Genomic DNA, 10,268 nt, shown 5'->3' with positions numbered 1-10,268 from the left:
TAAACATTTATTTTATTCTATGTGTGTTTGCCTGAATGTGCATGACATATATACCCATGAAAGTGAGAAGATATTGGATTTCTTGGAATTGCAGATAAACACAGTTATGAGCTGCATGTGGGTGCCAGGAACCGAACCTGGGTCTTCTGCAAGAACAAGTGTTCTTAACCACTGAGCCCTCTCTCCAGCTCCCTACATTGCTTCTTATCAGATATTTTGTAACAGCAATGAGAAAAAGCAACAAATATAGACATTAAAAAGATCAAGAAACTCCCAAGTGCTCTCTGATTTCACCCACTGGCCAGCACCGATGCTCAAAGTTTTATCTTGGAAAGAAACACAGGGTCCTTTGCAACGGGATGTTAACTCTTTTTATTAACTCAGGGTTAACATTTAGATTTGCTTCACTGATTTCTTATGTTGTGGATTCAACAGACAACAGCTGGGTCCTTGTCACCCACAGGCGACAAGACAAACACATCATAGTCAGAGAGGGGAGCAGGACAATGTGGAGAGAGACAAGGTTGGAAAAATTTAAGGCAAATGTTATCCCCATATTAAAAGGGAACCGATCAAGCAGATCTGCGCATTTCAATGAAAATATATGAAATATTTGTCAAAATAATTAACATTGGTAAAAATTAGAACACGTAGCTTATAAAATGCCTACACAGGCTTGGCAGAGATCAATCCAGCTCATGTAGGCTCGTACTATACTGGACCAGAGCAGCATCCTCAGAACGGAGTCCTGAGAGCAGAGGCCAAATGCACTTGAAAAGCAGTTGTGTGATGTGGAGGGCCGGCGATGAGTGATTCAGGGGCTGGCTTCACATGTTGAAGAAGGATCTGCTTGGCTACCAGATGTCTCTTGGCTAGCCCTAAATAGCTCCTTTGGACCTTCCTCCACAGGCTCTGCATGTGTCGACGGCTGGCAGCTCAGGCCCAGGAGCCCGGGGATGCAGGTAGACCAGTCCCATGGACAGCTTGGCTCACTCACAGGAGAACGCTGCAGAGAGGACGGGTGGATCTGCTTAGGTGTGGTGCTGGATCTTTGAGGCGGTGGCTGTAGTTTCAGAAGGCGCTGACTACACAGACATAGATTCTATCCCCAGTGGTCGTACATCTTATGCCCTGAAACCTGTTTTATTTACAGTCTGACCAAAGTGTTCCTCGGGCGGATTGGTGGCCAGCGAAGCACGGGTTGGGAGCTAGGCCCTTCATCTTAGCTGAGGACAGCGTAGGGTCCTGCCAGCCAGCTCGGTGAGATCTGCCACGGTCACACAAATATGTGTGTGTGTGGGGGGGAGGACTCTGTGATGCCGGGCACCCCTCTTTTTCTGCTTTGGTCTTGAAGTTTCAGTAAACTAGGGTCCCAGAAGCCACTCCGAAGCTGCAGCTCTGAGTCTCATAATTCATTTGCTTCTATTTGAGTTCGGCTTTAGACTGCAGCTGGCAAGAAGAGCTTTTGAGGGGGGGCGTTCCCATTTTAGCCACATATCCTTATGGGTCACCTCCACCTAGTTCAGGCGCTCAGAGATGCTGCAGTAGGACCCAGCTCTCGGGGAGATAGAGCTGTCAGATGCAGGGCCATCCCAAGGAACAGGCTATGGCTGACCATCTAGAGGAAGGTAGATGGGCAGATGGGCAGAGAGGAGGACCTCTGCACTCTGCGGGCAGCTGCCCCTACCCAGCCAGAAGGCAGGTGCGGCAGCAGAACTGGATGAAGAGCTTCCGTTCGCAGAGACGATTGGACTTCACCATCTCGCAGAAGGTCTCATCGGCTGGCAAACAGGAAAGGAAAGTGAGGGGTCAGATTTTAAGTCCTGTTAATATTTAGTTGTTCTCCACTTGCTAGGTGGTAGCGGTGCACCAGGCAGGACACACAATCTCTCTCATGAGCCATTTCAAAGCCAAGTCCAGTGAGGCCCAGGTGGCACTGGGGTATGGGACTTCTGCTGAGCTTAAGTGACAAAGGGGAGGGGCTTCCTGGGAGGTGAGATGGAGGGCCTGCCAGAGGGGTCTTTGTTGGCTCATGCGATCTTCTTTCTGGGGCACAGTGCTGGTGGCTGCTTAGGAAGACTGGGGAAGGGGCTACAGACAGAGGTGCAGGGCTAGAGCAGGAAGGAAAGCAGGCTTCAGGAATGTAGTCTAGGGGACACTCCCTTGAGGGAGGTGGAGGGAGAGAGAAGACAGGCAGGCCAAGGTGGTGCCAAGGTGGGGAGAGCCATGGAGGCTGGTACCCTTGCCTCCGCATTGTCTGATGGCAGCCTCAGTATGTAACCCGAGCAGGGACCTCCTACACAGGACGCTTCCTGGGGGCTTTGAAAAGACAGGATTTTGAAGGCAAGTAGGTCACTTGGTAGTCTTCAGGGTGCTGTGTGGGCCCTGTGCCAGGGCAGAGCCAGGCCAGCTTATGATGAGGGATTACCTCTCCACCTGTAGACACATGGGTGGGTGGCTCTCCTCTCCTGCATATCAGGACATGGTGTCCAACACTGGCTCCACACAGCTCCTCCCTGATGCTTGCTCAGTGTGAGTCCCCCTTCCAAGACACAGCAACCTGCTCCCTCGGAAGGCCTCCAGCACAGAGGCCTCTACTGACCCTCCCTCTGCCTCACTGTCTGCATTTCTTCTGAGTTTCTATCTTCATATTGTCCTCCCCGCCGCCACCATCTATTTGCAAAGCCAGGGCCCTCCAGTAGCACAGGTAAAGAAGCTCCCTGTAGACAGCTGGGGTTCCTATTGCTGAGCAACAGGGCTCAATTCTGTCCTTCTAGTTCTGAGGATAAGGTCTTTCAGGCCTCCTGGTGTTAGCCTTTCTTTTGGGAAAGTTGTTATACTCAAGCTGCCTGGAGCCTAGGTCAGGAAAGTGGGAACAGCATACAAACAAAACTGCTCTTAAGTCATGGAGCCAAATAGATGGTCAATCAGGTCAGAGGGAAGAGCTCTTGCTCTGGGCAGCTTCGAGGGCCACCCTGTTGCTGCTCACCATTGCTGCACGTGTGGTTGGTAATGCAGGAGGTCCCCAGCTGTGTGAAACCGGCCTTACATCTGCTGCAGTTCCTACTGGAGCCCTCGCAGCTCAAGCAGTTTTCGTCACATCTGTGGGAAGACATTGGCTCCTCCTGAGGTTTGGGAAAGAGGCCCCACTACACAAGGCTTCCCCCACCCCAGAGCCTCCCAGCATGTATACTCCCAAAGCCTCAGCTTTGGACTTCGGGGAGTAATCATGACCTTCAGGATGCCCTGATGTGCACTGAATGTTGGCACGTCATTCTTGTCTGACTTCTCTGTTGCCATGGGAAGGCAAAGACTGTTACAGTGAGTTGGCAGGAGCATTTGAAGGAGGGGAGGGCAGGCATTGTTCTCTGAGACTCTCTGTGGCACACCTAGACACTCTAGTAGACACTAATCCACTCCCCACATGTGCCTCCCAGAGCTTCCAGCTGTGACGGTTGTAGATTTGGGGTAGAGGACACAGACTGCCTAGGACTATGACAAACCTGTTTCTGGAGCTGGCCCAAAAACTTCTTCTACCTACCAGGTTAGCATGCTTGACAGGGTACATCTGCCTAACCTGGGGAGGGGGTGGTTACCTATTCCTGCTTCCGCAGACAGCCCTGTCCCAGCCTGGCACCATGGCTCCTGCTAATGCAGAGTGCTATGACCTCAGGTCACAAAAATGGACCATACGTGAAGTCTACACTCAGCAGTCTCATGGGAACATGGGCTCGTTACATCTGGTCTGTGGGCGTTCTGTGCCGCAGTGGTAAAGCTGAGTAGCGCTAATAGGCAGGCCCCGCAAACCTGAATTATGTGTTATTGTATGGCTCTTGACAGGAACAACATATCTCGACTCTTCATGATCCTCACCCAGGGCTGTGTGAGTACCCAACCTGTCTCTGACGCTATTTCCCGCTTCCCTTGCTACTGTCAATTAAGTATAGAACAGGCCTGGGGGAGGGGAAGGAGCCAAGCTCAGCCATGCTTTGGCCATCCCTAGGGGTGCCATGTTTAAGACAGATGCCTGCTGCCACCTATGTGAGGCCTTTGGTGATGAAATGCCCCTGAGGGGTTTAATCTGAGTTATAAGAAGCCCTAATGCCTCTCCTCAGCCTGGGTGAGGTGGGTTTTTATTCTGAATGCAATGGAAGATGCTGAAGTAGCTAGAATTCAGAGCTCTGGTTTCAGATCAGTGTATAAGCTGACTTCTGGTGCAATTTTGGGAAGTCCCTGGTGTCTGGTTCTAGCCACACTGTCTGGATCCTCGTGACACAAGTCCCCTGGAGATCTTACTGGAATCTTTCATGGAAACGCATGCCAGGCCAGCCATTTCAAAGGATGTCAGTTGTCTGGGAGGCTGGGGGCCCCAGGGACTCCCAGGTACTGGCTGAACGATGCTTCAAGCATGAACAGCTATGGTATGGGGTAGGCGGCAGCAAAAACCCAGCGAGACCCAGCTCAGCTCTTCACACACTGCTCACCGAGCTCAGCAGGATGGCGAGTGCATCTGTTTTATATTTCTGCAGCACAAACTGCCAATAAAATGTCACATCTGAGAAAGTCTGGGCTCCACAGCCAGAAGCCCGGGCAGGCTCAGCTGGGGTACTGACACAGGTCTCTGGAGGCCCAGGTGTGGTGCTGGCCACCCTGAGCGCTCATTTGGAATTTTGGAGGAGAGGGGAAGAAGTGACCATAACACTTTGCTGAGAAAGAGGTGATGTCTCCCCCACCCACTTCCCAGATGCCCCCTGTCTCCTGCTTCCTGACTTCTGCACAGTATTGTACTGGCAGTGGTCTTGCAGGCTTGCCAGGTACCTAAGGTTCCCTCTGTTGGACTTACTTCACCTCTGAAACACCATGGCAATTCTATCCTGCCAAATTCTGGAGGGAGAGCTGTGCCCACCGCAGACCCCTCTCTGCGTGCATCACAGCAGGAGACACACCTTTCAGGAAAGAGAGAGCCACAGGCCTCCTGCTTCTTGGAGACCTCATCAAGCTTCAGTGTGGTCACAAGATAGGCAGGAAGCACGCCCTGAGGACTTAAATCCCCACTGAGGATTTGAGGGCTGGGGGAACAAGTGGTAAGTCTACCCCTGGAGTGAGAACCCCAAGGTTGCTCTCATTTTCTGCCAAGAGGTTCCTGCTTGAGAGCAAAGGTCCCCTTACTGGGTCTTGAGCGTGGCTGGCAGTTCTTCTGAGATACAGTCATGGACTGCCTTCAGCTTCAGGTTCCTCATGTCTTCTTTGTACTCACGTTAGCAACCAAGCAGGCCTGTGACATAGCTCAGGAGGTGGACTCCACTGTTGGGCTCTGCCACTGGGAGCTGGGCATGGCTTCCACATCCAGCCCTCAGACAGTCATGTGTTCCCTGAGGTTTCCCTGGCTCTTTTGCAGGGGAAGCATGGTACCAGGTAGCATTCTGGGGCCCGAGGGATGCCTGTAGTTTGCTGGCAGCTATAACTGCCTGAGATGCGAGAGGCATGCAGAAGCATGACTCACGCCTTCCTCCCTCAGGGAAAGGTTCACACCTATAAGGCTCTTCAGGGCCAGAGGCTCTGTAAGGTGGAATTATGTGAAGTTCTGGTACTTCATCACTTGGGCGCTGTGCAAAGCTCCTGGGGGTGTTTCTCCAGGATCTAATATGTCAGCTCCAAGCTGAGGCTGAACTCCCCTCCAGGGCTGTTAACATTTCCTCAGGTAGAAACTAGTACCCAGGGACTCCTGTCAAAGGAGCGTTTGTGGCTGGCCTTTCTCCTGTCTCCTGAAGGCTGGGACACCATGGCCTCTCGATGCCACAGTCAGCATCCCCGGGAGTCCGGGGCACTTGACAAATGAAAGCGATTATCATCATTAAGTTCCAAGCTGTCCCTGTGCTGTTGTCCTTGGTCCAATTATCACTAAACCAGCTGGCTTGTGAAATGAGAGGTTTACTGCAGACAGCTGTGCCCACGGCCCTGAGCACAGGGCTCAGCATGGCAGGGGGAGCTGCAAGTCCCGAGTTTCAAGTCAACACAGCAGGGTGCTGACCCTTGTACAGACATCGAGGCCCCCTGCTGGCCCCTCTCTTTTTTGAGTGCAAGGACTTGACCTCATCAGCTCACTGATTATTGGTGACAACCCACCATAATTCTCAAAATAGCCCGGCAGGTGGACCCCACTGTGGGCTCTGCCCCTGGGAGTGGGAGCTGGACATGGCTTCCCATCCCTGTCCGGACACAAGCTTTGAGTCCCTTTCTTCCACTTCCATCAAGGGCCACCCCTCCAGTGCATCAGCACCCTCACCCTCAAATGCCTCCCTGTTGCTCTCATGCCCTAGGCTGCCTTTCCTGTTTCTGGCCTGTTTCTGATGTCCTGACCTGGTACAATTCACAGCCAGCCATGCATAGAATAAGGCACATGTCCGCTCCTTGAACAGCCCGGGTCCCACCGTACAAAGGAGCACTCACAGGTCCAGTGGCACTTGCCAAGGCTGTGCACTCGTGGGAGGAACAGAAAGAGAGCAAGAGGGTTAGAACACACAGGTGCTGTCTAAGCGAGGACCAGCTTTGCAATGAGGACATGACCAGGGGAGTCTTATTTTGTCTAAAATATATAACTTAGAACAAGTGTGAGCTCCCATCCATGTGGCTTCCTTGGCCACCTACAGTGCGGCCTGAGCAGCGCACCACGGCTTGAGCAGGACTGCCATGTACCATCTGCTACCGGGCTGGGAGGGCCCTGTGACAGCACCTTGTTAATTCTGTTTCCTGTCCTGGTCTACTGCTACCCAGTGTTTGCATATGGTGAGTGCTTCACAAATAATTAGGCATTAACAGAGGCTTGAAGGCTACCAGCTGGCTTGCGACTTTGGTAGTAGCTGACTGTAGGCACTCCCTCCTCAGTCAATGGTTCCCTGTATGATGAAGCATGTCGATCCCCTAGACTCCAGGGAAAGTGCCACCACACCTGGCCCTCCAGCTGCTCTTTTGGCAGTACCCAAAGGACCACTCCTCCCCATGGCCACAGCCCAGAAGACCATACCTTCGACACACTTTGTGGGGTAAGCCAGGCATCTCCTCTGGGTAGAAGCCCTCGCCACAGGCCGGCACACATTTCCAATCTTGGAAGTGGAAGCTTTGTGCGCAGTGAATACATTCTTCTCGGCTGGGCCCTGACAGGTGCAGAAAAAGAAGCCGATGTCAAGAACATGTCTGCTGTTCTAGAACATCTGTGGGGATCTTAAGCTGTCCTCAGGTTATCCACCCCGCTGACGCTTTTCAGGAGCTCAGTGAGGGCTGGCCATGGGACTCCTGGGGGTAGATCACCCTCCCCACTTCACAGATGGGGACCTCAGAGGCCTAAGCTTAGCCCAGTGGGGAGCGTTGGCGGGCGTCGGTGATGACACTGATTGTGGAGATTTCCTTTCCCATCAGCTTCAGGATAGAATCACTGCAGTGGCTACTCAACAGCGGCTTGGGACAGACCGAGATGTGCCGGGAGAGTGAAACACGAGTATTTTATCAGATTGAAAGGATGGTGCCTGAGAGTCACTGTAGCACTGTAGCTGTGGTGGATGAAGATGGCCCCTACAGACTCAAAGGGAGTGGCATTATTGGAGGTGTGGCCTGGTAGGAGGTGTGGCCTCAGTGGATGAAGCATGTCACTGAAGGGGCAGGCTTTGAAGTTTCAGAAGCTCAAGCCAGACAGGTCTTTTCCTGCTGCCTGCGGATCCAGATGAGGAACTCTCGGCTACCTCTCCAGCGCCGTGTCTGTCTGCGTGCCGCCATTTTCACACCATGGTGAGAATGGACTAAACCTGGAAACTGTAAGCCAGCCCCGATTAAATGTTTTTCTTTATAAGAGTTGCTGTGGTCATGGTGTCTCTTCACAGCAATAGGAACTCTAACTAAGGCAGTTCCCAAATTATTTCCACATGGTTCTTACTTTTCCTCAAGTGAATGAAGGTATATGTACGTATGTATGTGTGTGTGTGTGTGTGTGTGTTTGTGTGTATAGCTTAGAAGACAATACTAGATATCATCCTCAGGAATACTACCTAGCTCTTTTGAGATAAGAACTCTTGGTTGTTTGGCCTGGAGCTCACTAATTAGGCTAGACTGACTGGCCAGTGACTGCCAGGGCTCTACCTATTTGGGGGCTTCTGAAATGGACAAGCATATCCATATGGAGTCTTTTTTTCCTTATAGTGTGGTTGTGTGGCCAACCCCCCACCCCTCAAACTGGGATTCTCTCAGGTTTATTTTGGTTTTGATTGGGCCTTTGTCCCATGCTTTGGCCAATCTCCACCCTACCTCCACACCCCCGGTGTTTGTCTCCGGGGAGCATCAAGGTGGTCACTCTCTCGTGAGCCTCAGGGGCTAAAAGTGCCAGATGCTACCTACCCCTGTGCCTCATCTGCTCAACTCTGTTAGCCCTTCTGGCCTTCTTCCAAGGTCTCTCAGATGGGAATGGGTACTTGCGCCTAGCTGAATGCTCACTACCACACGCTCACATATGTAACCTGTGCACTCTACCACTGAACAATACTCCTAGCTAACTCTCGGTCTATCAAACCTAACAGTTATTACGAGGTGGATGTGGTGGTGTACACCTATAATGCCAACATTCAGGACGTGGAGGCAGAGGTGCTGTAAATTGAGGGACAACTTTGCCACATACTGAGCCCTTATCTTCATTTTTAAAAAGGTGATTATGAACTGACAGTGTACAGTAGCATTGCCTAATGTGTATGAGGATCTGGGCTTTTGTTCTTTTTTTTTAAATTTTTTTTGGGGGGGGTTTATTGTTTGAGACAAGGATTTTCTGTGTAGCCCTGGCTGTCCTGGAACTCAATCTGCAGACCAACTTCTGGCCTTGAACTCAGAGATCCACCTGCCTCTGCCTCCTGAGTGCTGGGATCAAAGGTGTGCTCCAATACTGCCTTGGTTTTGAAGCTCTAAGTTTAATCCCCAGCACCAGAAAAGAAGAAATTAGAAAAAAAAAAAAAAGTCAGTTGCAGGATCAGTTGGGAAAAATGATAAAACCCTCTCTCTGGGGGTGAATGATGGTCACGGCATGTGAGAGCGTGAGCGTGCTTTGTGCCACTGAACCGTACATCTGAAAATGGCCACGCTGGGATCGCAGGCACAGTGAGAGGATGAACAACGGGTATCAAACGGCTCCAGAGGGAAAGCTGTTCTAACGTGCCTGCGCTTGTGACTGTCAACTTGACTGTACTGGGCTTCACCTAGGAGACACCCGTCTGGCTTATCTGTGAGGATGCTTCCAGAGAAGCTTCACTGCCCTCAGTGTGGGTGATACCACCCCATGGGCCAGGGTGAATAAAGAGGGGGAAGGAGGCGGCCGGCTGAGCACCAGCCTTCTTCTCTCTTCCTAGCCCGGCGTGCAGCACAGCCAGCCACCATATATTCCTGCTACAGCCGCTAGAGCCTTTCATGCTGCCATGCCTTCCTTCCCTATCACAACGGATGAACGACATCCTCAAGCCACAAGCCAACATGGATCTTTTCTTAGGTTGTTTTTGTTAGGCATTTTTGCTATAGTATTTTGCTAGTGAAAAAAAAATAACGGCAACAATTTTATAGCAAGAATAGGGTAACTATAGCATACAACATTCAGTCATGTATCCAAATATCTAGAGGGGAAGAGCATAAGGGCTCCCAACACATAGAAATGATAATATTTGGGGAGATGGAAGTACTCATGACTTGGTCACCACATATTGAATACATAAAACATGGAACCTCAAACAAAAAGTCAGAAAGTACAGATACGTCAGCTGGATTTCTAAAGAATGGTTAAGATGGTAAATTTCATGTCATGTGTATTGTCGCAACAAAAAAAGCTGATGGGCACATTTTCTATGGTACTACTTTCACAACTACTAATTATGAATGTTATACTCAAAACTTCTCTAGGATTCCATTCAGCCTTTATGGGCTCCAAGCCCTTTAGGAGCCCTAAAGTCTGAATGATAACAGCACAACAGGCTCTGCTTATACTAACCCATCATGCCAGGCCTGGTACAAACAGAAATACAGAACCTTGCTTAGAAGGCAAGAAAAACACTCTGTGAGAAGTGCTAAGGTATAAAATATCTCTTTTCTTTTGGAACCTCTCTGAACCTGGTGTGTGTGTGTGTGTGTGTGTGTATGTGTGTGTGTGTTTCACTTGCTGTTTCTTATTGTGTTTTTCCAGGAACAGGTCAAGGTCAACCCTCCCAGGGGTCAACCCATCAACACTGAGCCAAGGATCACAACCTCAA

General features: G+C 50.8%; 1 protein-coding gene across 1 annotated transcript in view; it reads right to left on the bottom strand.

The window, feature by feature from the left end:
* Positions 1 to 352: 352 nt before the first annotated feature.
* Positions 353 to 10,268, bottom strand: part of Pcsk6 (proprotein convertase subtilisin/kexin type 6) — a gene marked incomplete at its 5' end in the record, with an annotated part of 183,756 nt that continues 173,840 nt past the window's right edge. Inside the window, 3 exons of the mRNA XM_055623317.1 lie at positions 353 to 1,781; positions 2,990 to 3,102; positions 7,025 to 7,154. Coding sequence (XP_055479292.1) covers positions 1,684 to 1,781; positions 2,990 to 3,102; positions 7,025 to 7,154 — 341 coding nt within the window. The remainder of the gene's footprint in view (positions 1,782 to 2,989; positions 3,103 to 7,024; positions 7,155 to 10,268) is intronic.

Source organism: Psammomys obesus, unplaced genomic scaffold (genome assembly GCF_907164565.1).
Source record: "Psammomys obesus unplaced genomic scaffold, mPsaObe1.curated_primary_1811, whole genome shotgun sequence".
NCBI lineage: Eukaryota > Metazoa > Chordata > Mammalia > Rodentia > Muridae > Psammomys > Psammomys obesus.
This window is presented reverse-complemented; position numbering and strand designations above follow the sequence as displayed.